General features: G+C 46.9%; 1 protein-coding gene and 2 long non-coding RNA genes across 7 annotated transcripts in view; 1 reads left to right on the top strand and 2 right to left on the bottom strand.

The window, feature by feature from the left end:
* Window positions 1-18,352, bottom strand: part of LOC140003133 (uncharacterized) — a 139,373-nt gene that overhangs the window by 105,661 nt on the left and 15,360 nt on the right. For 3 of the 4 annotated variants that reach the window (XR_011811146.1, XR_011811145.1, XR_011811148.1), the window contains exon 3: window positions 2,984-3,091. The exons of the other annotated variant lie outside the window; for it this stretch is intronic. This is a non-coding gene — a long non-coding RNA (uncharacterized lncRNA). The remainder of the gene's footprint in view (window positions 1-2,983; window positions 3,092-18,352) is intronic. 4 annotated transcript variants of the gene reach the window in all.
* Window positions 7,311-9,523, bottom strand: LOC119717633 (uncharacterized). Its single transcript, XR_005267557.2, has 2 exons — window positions 9,072-9,523; window positions 7,311-7,833 (listed from the first exon to the last, which is right to left on the bottom strand). It is a non-coding gene; the product is annotated as an uncharacterized lncRNA (long non-coding RNA).
* Window positions 9,733-18,352, top strand: part of NR5A2 (nuclear receptor subfamily 5 group A member 2) — an 87,240-nt gene continuing 78,620 nt past the window's right edge. Inside the window, exon 1 of one of the 2 annotated variants that reach the window (XM_027462711.3) lies at window positions 9,733-10,019. In XM_027462711.3, coding sequence (XP_027318512.1) covers window positions 9,956-10,019 — 64 coding nt within the window. In that variant the 5' untranslated portion in view covers window positions 9,733-9,955. Of the gene's footprint in view, window positions 10,020-17,707; window positions 17,918-18,352 lie in introns of those variants that run through there. The other variant, XM_027462712.3, reaches the window with a different exon arrangement.

Below are 18,352 nucleotides of genomic sequence, written 5' to 3'. Positions count from 1 at the left end.
AGAATCAGACATGGAAGTTCTAGGATGCTTACATTTTGAGTAGAATGGTCATACTGAAGTGGTATCAGTTATTTTTATAGCAATCGAGGTGTAGAGGATGCTTCACATAAGAAATAATACCCTCTCAAAGATCTTTCTTATGGAATTCAACACAACAAATCCCTTCCAAGTACCAAAAATTTGTATTCACTTCTGATGTTACCAAGTTACTTCACGTGTACAAGGCAGTCAGACATATTGACATGGCTGCTTGAACTAAAGCTTTTCCTCAAACAATCTTTTGCAACAGGAGCAGGATTAGCTTAAAATCCCATAAGAATCTATGATAAAGCAAAGCTTGAACTTTTTGGTTAGTTTGTTTTGTTTTTCAAACTAGAACAGGGCCTCTATATGTGCGAGAACCACTGAGTTTAGAGCTTCGTGAACTGTTCTGCTCAGAGAACTGTTCTCCCTGCAAGATGACCTTTCCTCACGTGGCTGTTTTCAGCATGGAGCAGAGCAGGTCCTGGCAGCCCCCTGCATCTCATGCTAGAGGGACTTGGTGACTGAAGAAATACTGTGGGTTGCAACCTTCCAGCAGAACAAAACCATGGGAATCCAACCACCAGGCTGCAATTGAGGCAAAGAACGCTATCAAAGGCAGTGAAGAAATACAGTGCAAGCTCAAAGGTTAAAATCAATCCTTATTCTTCCAAAGACGATGATGCAAAGGAGTACAGCTTTAGGCTGTTGTTTTAGTACTGTATATGAAGAATGTTTACTGTACCCCATTTTATATACAAAGGAAGCATTTTTAGCCACAGCAGCGCTGCTATTACTGCAAGCAATACAAAGGCCTAACATGGGAAAACGCTAAACAAGCTCAACAACTGTATTTCACAAGGTGCTCGGTGTGGGTGCCAAAATAAGATTTCAAAGATATATGGGAAGCAGCAGCCAGAGGAAATATGTCCACAACAGAAGACTGCAGAGGACCAGGCAAAAAGAGAAAAATGGTATCTGAAGCCAAAAGGGAGGAAGGGAATAAGATCAGACAGTAACAGAACAAAGAAGCGAGAGATAAATACATCTGTGTTTGAAGTAACAAAACGTACTTTTATTCTTGTTGTGGAAACATTTTGAGCTGCAATTCCAGTTGAATTTTTCTAGTTTCTTAAGTCTAATGATACTATAGGAGACGTGATACAGAAATGTTTGACTTCCTTCCAGAATCCTAGTCTGCTGCAAAATTAGTGTATTCCCCAAACTTTTGAAACTTCAAAACAATGTCTCGGCTCTTTTCCATTCCCAATATTTTATACAACTAAAATGTCAGTGAGCTCCCTAAAGCAGCTCTCACCAGGGTAAGTTGGGAAAGGATTCTAGTTTATTGTGTTTTGTTTGTTTTTGTTTTTTTTTTTTTTTTATAAAGAAAGTGATAAAGCTTGTTTGATTTCCGCCGGCTGAAGCCAATGCCTCTCTTCATTTGCCTGAACACTGATATTGAGTCAGAAAACTTCCACCCCATTCCATCTCTCTTCTGTCATTCAGTGTTTGTCATTTGTCTCAGTATGCTTTGGGTAAATAATTGATCTAATGCATTTATTTATTTTAAGCTTAATGGATGTTTGCTTCAGGACTGATATTCATTGCAAATTTTTGTGCATTTTATAGATTGTGAAACTTTGATGCCTTAATAAGAGAATTCCATACAACTTCTGAACATAAGAAATATAAGGTTGCAGGTAGAAAAAGATGACACTTCATTTACAGCAAAACAGGAATGCCAACAGTGGCATGCTAGCCTCACTAACAGATTCAGAAGTTTCCACACCGTTAATATGAAATGAAAAATCAATAATTATTGTTCAGTCATTACCTCCCATGAACTGATGTACAAGTGCCAAACATGGCAGTAAGTTAATGGTAACCCAAGTTACAGCAGTTATTTTTCAGGAACAGGCTTCAGCTGCCCATTTTACATATCCAGACCTTCTCTAACCTCTCACCCAGAGAGGTTCTCTCCCCACCTTCCAGGTGAAAGCAAGCAGCTAAAAAGGCTCACATTGCAACCAGCTGGTGCAAGCTTTTCACAAGAAGGATCTTGAGAAGGTCAGTGGGATTCTGTCCAGATGCCACAGAAGGAAAAGTGTGTGTTCTTAACTACCATTCACCACAAGCTATGAGAGCAAAAGTGGCTTTTTAATTTTACTACAAGGGAAGCAAAATTGTACATCAAAAGGCAGAATCCCAAGAGAGACCATCTGATTGCTATTTGAAAAGCCTTCACATTTCAAGTGAAAAGCACACACAAGTCCCACCAAGCTCTAATAAAGCACAATTCCATGTGTTTCGTTACAGGCAGTTATACGTGTATATGTTATATGTCCACTCCACAAAGGGATGAGGAGGGCTCCTACAAAAGATCTGTGGCAGGAAGAACAGAATGCAGAATAATGAATGCAATCACTGCTGACTTCATTCACAACTTATCTGACTGATGTAAAAAAATATATATATATAAATATACGTATATATATATTAAAGGCCTCTCCAATATGTCAGAGAACTCCATCTGCTGCATAAAAGTAAGATCAATCCTCAGGATGAAGAATGGCTGCACTGATATGATAAAGTTGATAGATAATCTAGAAATTCAAGAAGATACATTTATCTAATATATAGCACTTGCTTCACTGACTTAAGTTCAGCCCTAAACACCGAACCTTTCCCTGAGGGTTTGTGGCTTTTTTTTGTTTGGTTGGTTGTTTTCTCCTTCCTTTCTAAACCAGAACTCCTATATGGCATTACAAGGAAAGAACAGTAGGGTAGACATTTCTTGCATAAACCGCTATGTTTTTCAACTGGTGAATCTTAGATGAACTTGAGACAGTAGTTTCATGGTACAAAAGCTATCAGGGAGCAACAAAGGACAGCTGCACCCTAAGCAACAGCAAACTAAGAGCCAAAGGCAGGCACAATATAGACAGGGTAGAGAACTCACCAACAGAGCACAGTCCCACAGCACAGGAGCTGGTTGAGCAGAGCAGTGGCAAGTCCTACAGGGTCTCCAGCAGTCATCAGATCAAAGCAGAATAGAATAAGACTAGGTCTGCAGTCAAAACAGAAAAATACAAATAACTCAAGAACAGGTCCACATCCAGCACAGCTCAGGAAAGATCCTGAGGCCCCAGGCAAGGGCTTAATGGACCTATGGCCCACGAGTGGGGGCCCAGGTGAGGCTCATCACAATCTAGGTGAGGGTCATTATAGCCTACTAGTGCACTCCAGGCTCTGACAAAATCTTCTTTTTAATCGTCCTTCCACTATTATGCTACTATTTTTTTCCTACTGTGTATATATGTATATATATTTGTTTGTAATACAGTATTTTTCAGAGGTCATGATCAGGTCTCCAACTTATTGTGCACACTGTTGTCTGAACCACAGGAAAATACTTCAGTCTAGACGGAGGATATGCAATGGTGACTAAAGGAAAGCATGAACAACAGTGGTAGCATGAGATTAATGTGAATTTACAGTTATTAAGGGTGTGGTAGAAGTACCAAGAAGCCCCGGGTTAAGATGAAGAATTTGGTCTGAGCATTGTGCAATCAGAGTGACTGAAGAGATTTACACGTATTGTGGCAGCTGCACTAATGGCCTGAGTTAGAGCTGCTCCCTGAAAGGCAGGGCTCCTCAGAAATCCCACCTGCTCCTGTTCTCCCCAGAAATGTAGACACCTACATTCCAGAGTCATTTGCATTTTGTATTGTCATCTAAGCTTCAAAAAGAAAATAAGTATAATGTCTAACAAACTCTGGGCACCTTCTATAAAAAGATATAAAAGTATGAATTAATACGTTATACTAATCTATTCTTCAAGTAATTGCACTTGGCCGACTATGTCCTTGAAGGAATGAAGTATTTCTCAGATCCTAAGTCTATTTGTTATGTTTTTCAGGAACCGCTGTATTTATCAAAGTGGTACCTAGATGACTTGGAAGACAATGAAAAAGCTGTGTTTCTGCAGTGCTATATATGCTTGTGAAATATATCTGCTGGATGGAATAGATAGGGTATTTTACTATGAAGCTTACATCTGAAGTAGTTACTGGTGCTCACATTTCAGCATATGCCTCCAGAAAACAACTACCTTAAATTTTCAATTGTCAAGAGAAAGACTAGTGTGCTGTTTAATTATTAGTGCCATAAACCAGAGCAATATTTACCTGGCTATAACAGGGCTTAGGAAAATCCACTTATCTCTCTTGCCAGGTGCTACATTTCTCATAGTTATTAATAAAATGATCAGAAATCGTTACTTCTCAATGGCCTTTGCCCCAGTTTGTTTCTCCTGTCCAGCATACTTCACAATGAAAGTCAGCTTTGAAAATGGAACAACTTCTGCACTTGCTTGTTGGGAAGATAGAACGAAGTGAGAGCTCTCATCTGCACCCGATCCACACCATCATGCCAGCACCAAGCCCTGATTCCTCCTCCCTCCAGAGCGAGGCTGGCACATCCAGCGTGCGTTGCCATCAGCCCCCAGAGATCCTCCAGCTCCTGGTTTCGGCAGGAGACCACCCTCTGCTTAGGCACAAAATGCCACTGACCGGCTTGCTTTTGTTGTCTTTCACTTTCCATTTGCATTCAGCTCAGGCGTACTCCACGGCCCCAAGCAATCCAGTCAGTGTGAGGTGTAGCACACGTGCAGCTCCCTTCAGAGGTAGAAACCGGTGAGATGCATCAGAGCATTCAGGGTCTCTCGGGATGTAGTCACCTGAAGCAAGACTTAAAACTCCCATCCTGCCTCAAGTGAAGATATTGGGGGTTGTTTTTTTCTGGGGGGGGTGGGGAGGTAGGTTTTGTTTGTCTGTTTGTTTGTTTGGGGGAAGGGAACTGTGTCATCCCCACGCATATGTACATTATCTTGAAAAAACAGAGAATTTAGCTACCAAATTCAAAAGGTTTTAAGTACCACTTGACATCCAGTTTAAGACTTTTCCTCCTCTCCTCCTTCCAAAATAACGTATTCCTGATATGTTATTAATAATGCTCTAAAGACAAACTGCGTTCTGCTCCTGATTGCTGTGATGGATGTGTTCACAACACCTGTTACTGGTCAGTACATGGAAGTCATTTCCCCCTGCCTATTTCACAGAAATCTGTTCTTTTCTCACAAAGTCAAATACTCTGCTCCTATTTCTAGTAAATATCTCGTAGATAAGCTTTGAAAAGGTTCTGTAACTAATTAATATCTTTTTTCTTTGTATGCCAATAAGTTAGATTACTGAAGAAAAGGAGGTGGGCAAGAAATTAAAATTGAAGCTACTTAGATAGACAGGCAGACAGACAGACAGATAAAACTTGTCTGGATAGCTCTTCTCACACTAAGTAAAAGTTTGATTTTCTCTGATGCAGAGAGCCAGCACTAAATCTGTGCCCCACTGAAACACTAGTCCTTCAGTTAAGGCCAAAGGAGGACTGCTGTGACCCACAACTGTATGGTTCCTTCTGCACAGAACAGAGTTTTCTTCCCAAGCACTCCTGAAGGCTTCTGGATTGCTCATTTGCACTAAGAAAGTACTTTAAAATGTCTGCATTTACCTCCTCCTCTGGATATTATTTTATTAGCAGAAATATTCACTGAAATAACTTGCTGGAAGTAATTTTATAATTTCTACAGTTTATTATTCCTCTCTAAATACGGTTTCTATTGCATTGTGTTCATCCAAGCAGAGAACAGAAGCATATAAGAGACTAAAACGTTCAAAGAGATTGATGTAATCAAGGAAAACCCACAAAGAACTTACCATGCTTCTGTTCACCAGAGTTGAATGTGAATATGCTGAAAATCACGCATAAGGGGTAGCACATAGCAAAATGTATTTTAATGCCATTCCATTCTGTTATTGAGGTGATAAGCATAACAGCATTTATATAGAGAGAATAGTATAAGAAATATACTATATTTATATACTATATATAAGAAATGTATATTTATAGTATAGTATAGGAAAAGAAGCAAGACATTGAATAGTGTAGTCATACCATACAACCAAAGAATAACTGAGAATCAGTTGGTGGAAATGATTTAATAAATGAGAAATTTTACATTTCAGTACTATAATTACTTCACTGAAAACCCCAGAAGGTGAAGAATAACAGATAGATCAGATTCTCTTAATTTCTTTTACAGAACTACTGGGGAAAAGACATAAGACTATTTTCAATGCCACAGTTTTGCACACGTAAAATAAAATTCATGAAGGTGAAGAAAATACACTGAAGCATCCAAAATAACTTGGAATGTGATGGATGAGGAAGACTATCAGAATGACTGAAAAGAAGAAAAGTTTTTGAAGAGCAATAGAATAGAGTTTGTAAATCCCTTTCCACCTAACCAAAGCTCCAGCTGAAACCAACTGGCCTACTCTCAGGAGCAGATAATGGCCGGGGCCTGTAGGCGCCGCGCCAGGGTCAATGCCACGTTTTCCCTGGACTTTCACAAGGATCCTGTCCCTCGTTTGATGTGTGCTGTGCTGAAAGTTTAGCTTTGCTGAAAAGTACTGATAATAAAGTTGACAATACTTTGAGGTGCCATAGAAAGGCAAAGAGGAACATACTGGATTCAGAAAAGCTACATCCAAAATGCCAAGGAAAACTGACAGACCTCGATACCAACACGGACAAGCCAGGAATTAACACTCTTTGAAAAGGTCTCTGTTCATTTGTCAAACCACTTCCAGAGCTTGTTTCTCACCATCCTCGCATGCCCAGATTAAATGCTATTTATGAAAATGTCCATGAGAGGAGAAATTCCTTCTAATTCCATTTTTGTTGTAAATGGTTGCAAAACAATTTGATGTGCAAGAGTCAAAGGAGGGATTGTTGCCAAGCTTTTGAAATCAGGTACATTTTCTTTGAGGGACATTTGTCTGAGGGACAAACAAGGGACAATTTCGTCATACAAGAACTGGCAAAAAAAAAAAAAAAAAAAAAAAAAAAAAAGGCAGTAAATGGTTTTCAATTACCTATCTTCATTAAAAAAAACAGAGACAGGAAAGCACATGTGAAATAATAACACTACCTTCCAAAAGCCTTGTTTCATCCTTTCCAGATGAAAATAAAAATAGAATAGAATAATTAAAAGTAAGTAATTAAAATGAAATAATTAAAACTAAATACCTGAAAAACACAGATATAAAACGAGTTCATGATGTTGCAGCCCCAGTTAGGAAAAGCTGATCCCAGTAAGACCAGTGGCTTTTTACCAGAGACTTCCACGTGAAAATGCTACAGTTCTCGATTACTGAGCAAGCAAAGTATTCAGCCATAAGCACAAGTACTTTATTTCAGTGCAACAAATATACCTCATTACATGCATCCTTTTTCAGCTGGAGCCCAAACATATCACTGCTAAATATACAGAGGTGCTGGATCAGGGGCTGATACAGATTGTCCTGGAGTTTTCCTATGAGTTTATTTTCCACCACTGGACTAGGTACACAGAGAGGCAAAGAAAGTCTGCCTGGTTGTGCACCTGGCATACACATTCTTCTGTCCATGGAGACAAAGTATCAGAAAGGAAAAAAGGAACGTTTTTAAGTGACCCTGACATTTGATACTGATGCAAGAAAGGAAAGGAATGACAGAATTTGAAGCCAAAAGCATGAAGTTTCTTTATATTTCCTATGATTTAGTATCTCTCTCCCCCACATACGGCAGATTCCTTTATAGAAGCCCTTGTACATGGGCCAGCAGTGCTCCAGCAATGTCTCCGATGCCACAGTAGAAAGTTTCTAGCCTCAGTATCACTTGCAGCGCTGCCTTCCTATTTTATCTCCCATCCTGAAAGAGACATGGTTTTGGTTGTTTGTTTCTGATGGAATAAATCATTGTTCGTGTTTTTTATGAATAGGATTTAAAACCTATTTGATGATCAAATGAAATAGAATAGACAGAGAGACAAATTCCTTAGGTTTGTATCAAAGCTGTTGTAAAAACTGGCTTCCAGCTTTCAGTCAATCTAATTAGATAAAATTATCAGTGACCCTGAAAAAACACTCATAGTATCTGTTTCACCTGATTTGCAATTTATTTTTTCCTGTAATAAATAGGAAGATACACGAGCATTGCATGCTTCTGCTTTTAAAGCATTTCATAAACATTACAAGTCAATAATTCACAGCATTGTTGAGAGGCAGGTGGGTACAGTTTGCTCACTTTACAACTGTAAAAAGGAGGAAGAGAAACCTGACTTCTGGAAGTTTTTGGTGCATAGGTCTGAATGATTTCACTTGCTTCATGTACCATAAACAGTGAATATTTATGACTGGCACTCATTTGAGTGAGCAAGTAACTGTGTGAGTAGTACACTCTGGCATGGTAAATAAAGCATACGAAACTCAGGTGCAGTTGTTCAGTAAGAATTTGGAAAATGAGGCCTTCCCTCCACAGCCTGCCAACCTCGCTGGGGGGCTGTAGAGAGGGCCAGCACTGCACGGACAGACTGCTGGTACTTCAGGGCTCCAGGTCATAATGCCCAAGCTCTGGGGTTTGCCACTTCAACCCCGTTAAGAGGCCTTCTCAGGCCTGACTGGGAGAAGCCTGAGAGGGTGCTCAGTGTGAGCCCTCAGTAACCCGCCTGCCACTTTATCATCAGAGTGTAACCATCGCGAGAAAGCATATGAAAGAGCATATGCTGCTTTACAGCCCTCCACAAGTTTCAAGAGAAAACTCCTGCAGACTTCAAGAGGCTTCAGATCCAGCCCATGGTGGGATAACTTCTCTCTTTTTCAAGAGACCTGAAATATCCGATATCGTCTGAGCACTCAGGCACACGCCTGCTCTCAGGAAGCACCCACAGACTGCAGACTCCAGGCTGCAGCGACTGCTGTGGGCACCGCGATGCGCCCAAGAGGGGCCCCGTGGCCGCAGGGAGCCCCGGAGGGTTGGGGTGCCCCCACAGATCCCCTTCCCCTGTGGCCAGGCATGCCCGCAGCCAAGCTGAGAACCCAGCGCAGCCACCCGCTGCTCGCAGAGCAGCCCTGGGCAGCCCTCTGACGTGCTGGGAGTGCGCTTCGTACCTCAGCAGCCTCAGAGGTGAGCACAGCGCTGTCTGCGTATCTTAATCCTGGGGTCTCGGTGTTTAGCCACGCCGTAAAGCTCCTGCTTCGCTGAGAGAACAGCGCACGCCTTCAGCTGAACGGCCACAACCTGGGGCTTGTCCCCAGCCCGAGGCCGGGGGCAATAAAGTGATTGTGTCTGACAAAGCCACCAGCAGAGGCTCGCGCCTGCTGTCAGTCAGGGCGCTGAATCCCAGGCACATTCTCAAGCCTCCTTTAAGGAATTAATGCTTGCTTGCTTTGCCATCCAAAGAGTGTTTACAGAAGCCAAACCGACCGTGCTTGCTGTCCACTGTGCAAAGAGGTGATGACATCAGGAAGACGGGTCACAAGTCTGAGTTTATAGTCATTACACTTACATTGGTATGGCTTTTCATCCACTCAGTATGATCTTATGACCCTACAACTTTACAACCTTCCACTCTCTGGGCTTCATAGCACCTCTCCATTCCAGGTTAATCATTTCTCTGCCATTATCTGCCAAGAGTTCTTATCTCTTTTGCTGTCACTTTATAACAGGGTCCTCTTATCAAGCTGTACAAAATCACGTGACGGGGCCAAACCTATCACAAGTTCCAATTCTTCTGATTAGAGACTATCATGAAATGGGATACATGGTTTACAGCAGGTCACTAATGCTGGAAAAAGTACAGAGTCCACCGAAAGACACGCTTGTTACTTTCTGAATTCTTGGATAATTTTTTTGTTGTTGTTCATCACGCCGACTTTCACTGAAGGTTATTATAGCCTGGGTCTCAAGGCCAGAAAAGTTTACAGGCTGCACCTCTTCCGTACTCAATGCTGTACACCTTGCACCCAAGGGTACCGTATATTTACACTTAATAATGTCTTCTAGTTCTCACACGGCCATCATACAGGAATCTATAAAACATGGACTTACATCAGTCGGTAAGTAACAGTTTTCTGTTTTGATGACTCTGTGTACATATATTAAACTTGAGGCTGCCCAAACTGAAAAAAAAATCATTATGATTGGGCAAGGAAACAAAACTGACTAATTTACACGTGGTTTTAGGCTAATGAGAACTTTATGATGCAATGTAAAAACGTAAGAAAGCAGCTGATGACTGGGTGATTGATTTTTTTCTCAAATATGTGATTATCAAATATATCATTGGATAATGGGTAGCATTTTTAATATATTACAATTGCCAATAACTATGAAATCGTGTGTGTGTGTAAACATTTGTGAAAAGCACAAATTTATCAACAGATTTAAACTGCTCCTGTCCTGACTGTTCTTGTTGAATAAAACCTCAGGAATGCTTTCATGCTTTTTTCTGTAAGCAATACAGATGTTAAATGCAGATGCCTTTTAATATCTAAACCCGCAGGTATATATTCATGCAGTGGGGGTGGGCTGAATAGTGAAAGCTGGTTAATGCTTTAGTGCAGAGAAGCCAATGCTTTCAGCAGCACATGGAAGGGCACCCGCTCTCCGTTGGGAAAGCAGGCGGGCGCGGGTTGCTCCGGTTGCCGGCACGAGGAGCGTTGCACCCTGGGCTGCCAGGGCTGCAGTGGCTGCAGCTGAGCCCCAGCAGTGCCGGAGGTGGCGTGCCAAAGGAGACTGCTCCTGCACGGAGCAGGGGGCTCCTCGGCCTGTACAAGCCCGCCCAGCCATGCTGCAGGTCCCACCGCCCGTGGTTTTGCAAGGCTGTGCCTGGCACAGTGGTTTATGGCAAGGATGAAAGAAGGGAGCTTTGGCCCGGGTGTGGGCACCTGGGCTCGCTCTCCTCCTCTTACCCCCGTAGTGCGTCATTGCATGCAGGCGAGGCACTTGCCCTGATGCTGGGTGTGATATGGGCACCTCGCCATCAAGGGAGGCTCTGGGGCTGTGGGGATGGAGGGTGCAGCAACAGCTGCAGGAAATAGCCTCAAAGCTAGCTGGAACCAGGTCTTGATCTCCTGGGTGGAGCTGCTGCTTATCCCAAGGAAGGGGAGGGTGTCTGTGGAAGGGCTCCCACCTGGTACCTGGCTGTGCCCCAGACAGCCAGACCCCAGGACCTCCCTTCTCATTCCCTCCTCCTGCCCCACACCTCCTGCACAAGGATCATGCCCAACGCCACAGCGAGCTTTGCTGGGCTGCAACTGAATGGCAGGAGAATAACACCCCATGGACTGCACCACCAGGCCCACAGCCACCCGCCCTCTGGCTGGCAGTGTGCTGGGGTGGGATCCCGGTGCCTCTCCTCGTAGGGAGCCACATGGTCCCGCTGGCAGTGCCATCAGGCATCCCATCCACAACACCTGGAGAGGGGAAAATAGGACACTCCTCTCCATCATATTTGACCAGCTAAATGTCATCTTCATAGTCTCCAAAAGACCGGCAGGCCTGGGTTCTCTAAACCACGTGGATGTGAGGGACAGATTGGTAGAAGATATAAATTATATGAGCACTGTTGTCATCATACCTCCAAAACACGCTCACACGTGTGCTGTGTTGCAGAAATACCAGATCAGGTTCATTAAGCGTGGCTCAAGAAAAGCAGGTCTAAAGCCTATGAAACTCTGGAATTGTGTGTCCTGGGCCTGGGGAGGGTTCTGCTCGTGTGTGTCACCGCACAGCCAGAGGTCATGGTGGCATCCCTGAAATCACCCAACTCGGCATGTGTAACCTGGCCACCACGTACTGCTCAGGGTTAAATGTGACGGGCACCACTCTGTGGGCTTCTGCTTGAGGGTGGGGGGACCAGGTAGGAAGGAGCTGGATCCTACTCTTACTTGCTCTTAGAGAGTAAGAAGAAGCTGTCCTCCCAGGGTGTAAGCACAACCTGCACCAGGGCCAGGTGTTCTTAAGGGTAAATCCCACCTCAGGCTTTCACTTTTGTCCAGTCCTTCCCAACTCCTCCCTTGTTTTTTCCCCTCCAAGCTGAGGCAGCTCAGGAGGGGCCCTGGCAAGACCTCCATGGCCCCAGCCCCTTGTGCCCAGGCTGGAAGGTGCCTTGGTGGGGGCACTCGCAACACCAGCGTGGGGCCAGGGGGTGCACCCAGCTGGCATGGCTTGGTGTGCAGTATGAATGAGTGAATGAATGAATCCAGCCCCTGTGAATGCAAACAGGGCTCCTCCACTGAGTAAAACGGGGCTGGAGCTGCCCCTCAGAGAGCAAACACAGCCAGCCCAGAGCTGGAGTGTGAGTGGGCACTAAGCTTTGCCCACACTTGCTTGTAGATTTATGGTCAAATAGCCAAAAAGGCATCTGGAATCCACACTATCTTAGCAGTACATCCTATCTGCCAGATGTTGATCATCATAGGGACTTCTGAAAATGTTGATGGAAGTGCCATGGTTTTTTCCACTACCAGTTTCCTAGGCAATACAAAGCTACTCGGCTAGTTTTATTTCTCCTCTAATCAGCCTGTTCTTTCAGTAGCTTTAGGGATACTATGCAACTTTTATAAGCACTAGCTATGATTATTTAACAGAAATAACTGTTTTGTTAACTTGAAAAATAAAATAGTTATAGAGCAGGAAAAATAATCTACTTGCAGTTTCTTACTGTGAGGCTTTTCATCTTGTATAATACTTACTGCCATCTTAATTTTAATGTATGTCCTCAGGCAGTTTACAGTATTATGATATAATTAATGCTCTTGAGTTTGGCAAGGTTTATTTTTCTGTATTATTACTACTAGAGTGCATATATAATGCAGTTTCTTATGACTAACAAAGACAGCAAAGATTTCCTTTAAAAGTTTGGATGAGGATTTTGGCCAGCAATGGTGTGGGCAAAGCTTCCCCAGGAGTGATCGGTTTGGGGCTGCCCATGTGAGGGCTGTAAGACCCAGGTCACAGGCAGTTTATGACAGGGACATTTTGATGCTAGTTTTGACTTTTAGGCAATTTTCTTCTCCTTAAATACTTCTCCCGTTGTTATACTGCAAACAAGCGATTTACAGAATTGGCAGTATTTACACACAATTTTTTCCAGTTAGTCTAAATACCCAAATGCATGAGGCATAATATCAAGGATGATGCCTGTGGTCTCCAGAGGAAAACCTCCAATGCTGCCAAAACGCCTCCAGCCACTCGTCCGTGCGGGTAATTTAAAGGTCAGCTCTCAGGCTGCCTTTATATAGGGTGAAAGGGAAGAATTATCTGCAGCAAGAGTTGTGCTCGGCTGCAGTGTGGAGAAAAACATTACGGCTTCCCATGCCACGTGATTATTAATGCACAGAGTTTACTCATATACTATCTGAGTACATGATAGATATTGCATAGTTAATGTATGCAGCATTAGATATTAATATATATTAATAGATTCTTATACATACTGAACAGGCATGCTTACATGCACAATCCTTATCAAGATTCTCAGTATAAACTATGCTATTTTATCTTTCCATGGTTTGTTTCATGGTTATACACTCATGAGTGGAGAAATCGTGTGATATATATATATGAGCTGAGATACGTTGTGTGATACATATATATACGAGCTGAGATATGTTCATGATGAAGATCAGCTACTAAATTACTTTTTTTTAAATAAAGTTTTCCAAGTTTCAAACCACAATTAATATTTGTGAGAGCGGGGGAAGAAGCCTAAACATTTTTTATTTTTTTTTTCCCACCGGCAGATCAAGGTCAGTTGCCTGAGCAAAAAAAAAAAAAAACAAAAAAAAAAAAAAAAAAAAAAAAAAAATTCATTTTTAAGCCTGCCTGCGCAGGACAGAAATCAATTCTCTCTCCAGGCAGCGGCTGGTGGGGACGCAGCGCAGCGCAGGGGCCGCTCGGGAGGGCAGCGCTGCTCCTCCACCGCCCCGCACCGGGGCTGCGGCTCGGCTCCGGGCGGGTGGGACCCGGCGTGGGTCCCCTGCGAGGTTTTCCCCTCCGCACCGCCAGCGGCAACAGGTCCAGGCAGCGCTGCGCTAGGACGCGCCTTGCCTACGGTGGCAGGCGTGCGGTGGTCGTTAAAAAACAGCGAAAATCCGGCAGGCTGCGAATCCCGGGGTGCTTCCTGCCCAAAGGCCGCCGCGTGGCGAAGGCTGCCGGGGCTGCCGGCCCGGGGAAGCCTCCGGCCTCCCTCCGCTGCCCCCCGGCCCCGGGGCAGGCTCCGGGCAGGAGCAAGCAGCGGGGCAGCGGCGGCAGGACGCGGGGAGGGCTCACGCCACCTTCCACCACCTCGGCGGTGACTCACTGAGCAATAAAAGCAGGGCAATCACGGAGATGCTTTACCACCCACTTGGCCCGACACGCTCCTCGCTCTGGAGTATCCCCGAGCTTTGCATCACCCCTCGGTGCCAGGTGTTTATAAGGCAGCGGCGCATTCCAGCGGGCGGCGGTAAGCTCGGCCGGGCTTTAAAAATAGCTGCTCAGTCAATAATTGACTGTTTGGAAATGTTCTCTGCTCCGGACCAGGGAGGATCGACTTCTCCGTAAGGCAGCAGAGAATGATTCGCAGCAGAAAAAATTGCAACAGGCTTTGGAAAGTGATCCTCTGTGGTGTGCGTTTTACTACAGAAAGTATTTCAGCCCGAAGCACCCACTCCGTTTCGCTGACAGCGGATCAAAAACATTGCAGAAAAATAAAGTATGTTTTTGTGGGTTGTTTTTTCCAGTTCTCTAGAAGGGACAGATTATTTTCTAAAGCCTGAGTCGGAGGCACTAACAACCTCCACCCAAATGAATCCCTAGGAATTAAACACAACATTTCCTCGGCAAAGTCAGGAGAAGAGCCCGTTGGCTATGCGATTTGGAAAGGTTCAAGGAACCCTCCCCTTTGTAGCACAGGGGTGATCTGTTTGTGACAAGGAAGCAAGGGAGGGGTGAAGACACGGGGAGAGAGAGAAAGAGGAAGAGAGAAGAGAAGAGAAGAGAAGAGAAGAGAAGAGAAGAGAAGAGAAGAGAAGAGAAGAGAAGAGAAGAGAAGAGAAGAGAAGAGAAGAGAAGAGAAGAGAAGAGAAGAGAAGAGAAGAGAAGAGAAGAGAAGAGAAGAGAAGAGAAGAGAAGAGAAGAGAAGAGAAGAGAAGAGAAGAGAAGAGAAGAGAAGAGAAGAGAAGAGAAGAGGGAAGGAAAAAGGGGAAAAGAAAAGAAGAAAAGGAAAAGAAAAGGAAAAGAAAAGAAAAGAAAAGAAAAGAAAAGAAAAGAAAAGAAAAGAAAAGAAAAGAAAAGAAAAGAAAAGAAAAGAAAAGAAAAGAAAAGAAAAGAAAAGAAAAGAAAAGAAAAGAAAAGAAAAACTTGTGATAAATGCGTATTCCCTGGTACAAACAGTCTCGTGAAGTTGTGCGGAGGGGTGTGTGAGATGCTGCCGCACACGCATTACAAACGCCGCAGCTGCAGAGGGCTCCTGCGCACGCCGCCCGCTGTCCCCCGCTGCCTGCTCCGGGGCATTTCCCCGGGGCTGGGGCGGTGTTTGGGGCGGTGTGTGGGGCCGTGTGTGGGGCGGGCGGTGTGCCGGGACAGGTTGGCTGAAGCCACTGGTTTCAGGGAGCGATTGCGCAGCTTGACTCTGGGGCTGCACATGTGAGCGCTCAGTGGGAGAGGACGGGGGAGAGGATGCGGATTTCTCTCCTTAAAGACTTCCCTGTGAGTCTTTTTGATTGGCGTCGCATTTAGACTTCCCAGCAGAAACTTTCCAGTCTTTCATTAATTTCTCTCATTTGTTTCTGCGAAGTTTGTCTTGAACACTCCCGCCAAAAAGCTCTCGCTGGAGTTTGCTTGCTGGGAAGGTAAATGAAACCTTCGGGGCACTTCCCTGCGCGGAGGTAGAAGGGAGCGTGCTGTTTGGTGCTCCTCGAGCAGATCCTCAGAGATGGAAATGTCCCCGCTTAGGGGAAAATTTGCCCGGATTCTGTGGCCTCTTTGAAGCTGTAAGAAATAGGAGCCTGCCTTCAAATAGCATCACACAGAACCCTCCGCCTTGAAAACAGAGAGGTGGAAGAAGCTTCAGATTATTTAAAATTAGACGGCGTTTTTTTAATGTAAATGTACATACATTTAAATAGGGAAGTATAAAATATTCCAGGTCTTGATCCTTGTACTAATCAAGGCTGCTGGAGGCTCCCCGAGCCATCATCTTTTATAATTATAATTACACGCGTCAATCAAGACCTTCAGGCAAAGTCAGAACAAGGCAGGCAAACTCAGGAGAGAAATCACATTTAAAAAAAAAAAAAAAAAAAGTTTGGAGAACTTAGTAAGGAATGGAGAAGAGATTAGAAGAAAGGGTAATTAAGGTTGCTCAAGGCAATCGTGAGAGCTGGAACTCCATGTTAAATTAAATGTAGCCACAAGGGACCAGGTATCATTTATAATGTGTACTGCCCTAAACTGTTACTTCGGAGAAACGTGGATGTGTAATAACCACTCCAAAGTATTTTCATCTATGGCGATAGCTCGCGGAGCAGCTTTGCAATGTACACTTTGAACGGGCTCCAAAGCCTTCCCGGAGGAATGACACTGAGCCCATGGGGGGGAGCGAAGCGCTCGGGGACGGGGGCTGGGGCCAGACCCGAGGGGGTGGCCGGGGAGAGCCCCTCCGCCGGGGCACAGGCGGCCGTCCCGTCCCGTCCCACTCCGGCGGCTCCCTCCTGCCCTGTCCGGGCTCGGGGTTTTCTTCTCCCCCGGCTTTCTCCCGAAACGCGGGTGCCGTTCCCGGAGCAGAAGTCCCGGGGCGCCTCCCCGCAGCGGGGCCGGCAGGGAAAGCAGCACCTGGTTCCCCGACGGCGCCCCACCGCTGCGCGGCACCCAGGCGTGCCGAGGCCTGCCGGCGAGCCCGCGGGGCCGTGCTCCGACGGCTGCTCTCCCGCGGGGACCCTCAGCCCTCCGGGCTGCCAGGGGCGGGCGCGTTCAGTGCGGTGAGAGCGGGGGTCGCAGCCCGCACAGCCAGGGCCCAGGCGGGGGCTCAGCCCCACCTGCTTCGGCCCGGAGACGCGGGCATCCCCGCTCTCCCTGCGGGCGGCTTGCGGCCTCAGCCTTCAGCCGGCCGGGCCCGCAGCTCGCCACGTCCCCCCGCTAAAACTCGTTGGAGGCGAACCGCTAGGATGTGAAATTGTAAGCGGAGAAACAGCCTGGGTACAGAGCGAGGCTGCCCGGCACCGAGGGGAACGGGAGAAGGGAAGGAGCCCGAGAGGTCCCAGCCTCTCTGCGCGTTGGGTCCGTCCCCGAACTGCCAAACCCTGCGCGGAGAGGGAAAGGAATGAGAGAAAATCGATTTCAGCGCTGCCGGGGCAGGGCTGGCTCGGGATGTGCGCTGCTTTAGACGAAGAGCTCTTCTCCCGCTCGGTGGCTGCGGGAGGTTCAAAGCGTGAGGACCGCGGCGCGCCCGGGCCCGTGGCCGCAGGTGGCCGGTCCCCCCCCGCGCCCCATCTTTCGATCGCCCCCGGCGCTCAGCAAGTCCGCACCGGGGGCAGCTTTTACCCAATCCGCCCCAATCGATAGGAAACGAGGCACCCGCGCTGCGGGCAGTGCCGCGCCTCGCCTTGGGTCGGAAGCACCTCTCACCGCCAAAGGTTTTCACCTCGGAGCGCGCACAACGGCGCTGAGCGCACGGAAGCAGCGCGGGCGGCAGAAGGGGCAGGAGCCGCTCAGCCCGCCCCGGTGGGCCCGGGCGGGGGGTCCGGCCGGGGTCACCGGGCAGCCCGGACCCCCGGCCCCCGCCGTGCCGCGGGGCCCCCCCGGATCTCGCCGCCCAGGCACGAAACGAGCGGTTCGGGACAGCTCTGCAGGCAGTGCCGGCCGGGGAAGGGAGGCACGGCTCCGCCAGGGCACTGGGTTTTGCGCAAACGGTGCAGCGGCACGTTTCGCAAGAAGTTTTAGGGAAGGGAGCCCCGAAAAGCCAGACTAGGTAGGGTGAGCTCAAGCGCGGCTCCTGCCCGCTTATTCCAGGTTCCCGCTGCCCCCCGCCCGCAGGGAAGGCGAGCGCCGGGGGTCCCGCAGCCGCCGCCGGCCCCGGGGAGCTGCCGAGGGGCTGCCCGGGGCAGGGAGGCGCAGCCGGGCTGGTGCCCGGGGGGGCTCCGCTGGGGCTGGGTGGGGGGGGTGACCGCAGCCCCGGCCCCCGACCCAACCAGCGGGCGGGGGGCGAGTGGGTTCTGCTCGTGTGTGTGTGTGTGAGGGTGTTGCTCATCGCGGCCCTGCCTTCCTGGCTGCGAGGGCGGTGTCAGTGCCCCCCTCCGCCGGAGCCCCCCGCAGCCCCCGGGCTCCGGGAGCGCCTCCCCGCGGGCCAGGGGCTGGAGGTCCTGACTCGGCACCTCCGCACTTGTGGCGGGGGAAAAGGGGGGGG

The sequence above is a fragment of the Anas platyrhynchos genome, chromosome 8 (genome assembly GCF_047663525.1).
Source record: "Anas platyrhynchos isolate ZD024472 breed Pekin duck chromosome 8, IASCAAS_PekinDuck_T2T, whole genome shotgun sequence".
In the NCBI taxonomy this organism is placed as follows: domain Eukaryota; kingdom Metazoa; phylum Chordata; class Aves; order Anseriformes; family Anatidae; genus Anas; species Anas platyrhynchos.
The sequence above is the reverse complement of the archived record's forward strand: the minus strand, read 5'-3'. Positions and strand labels throughout refer to the sequence as shown.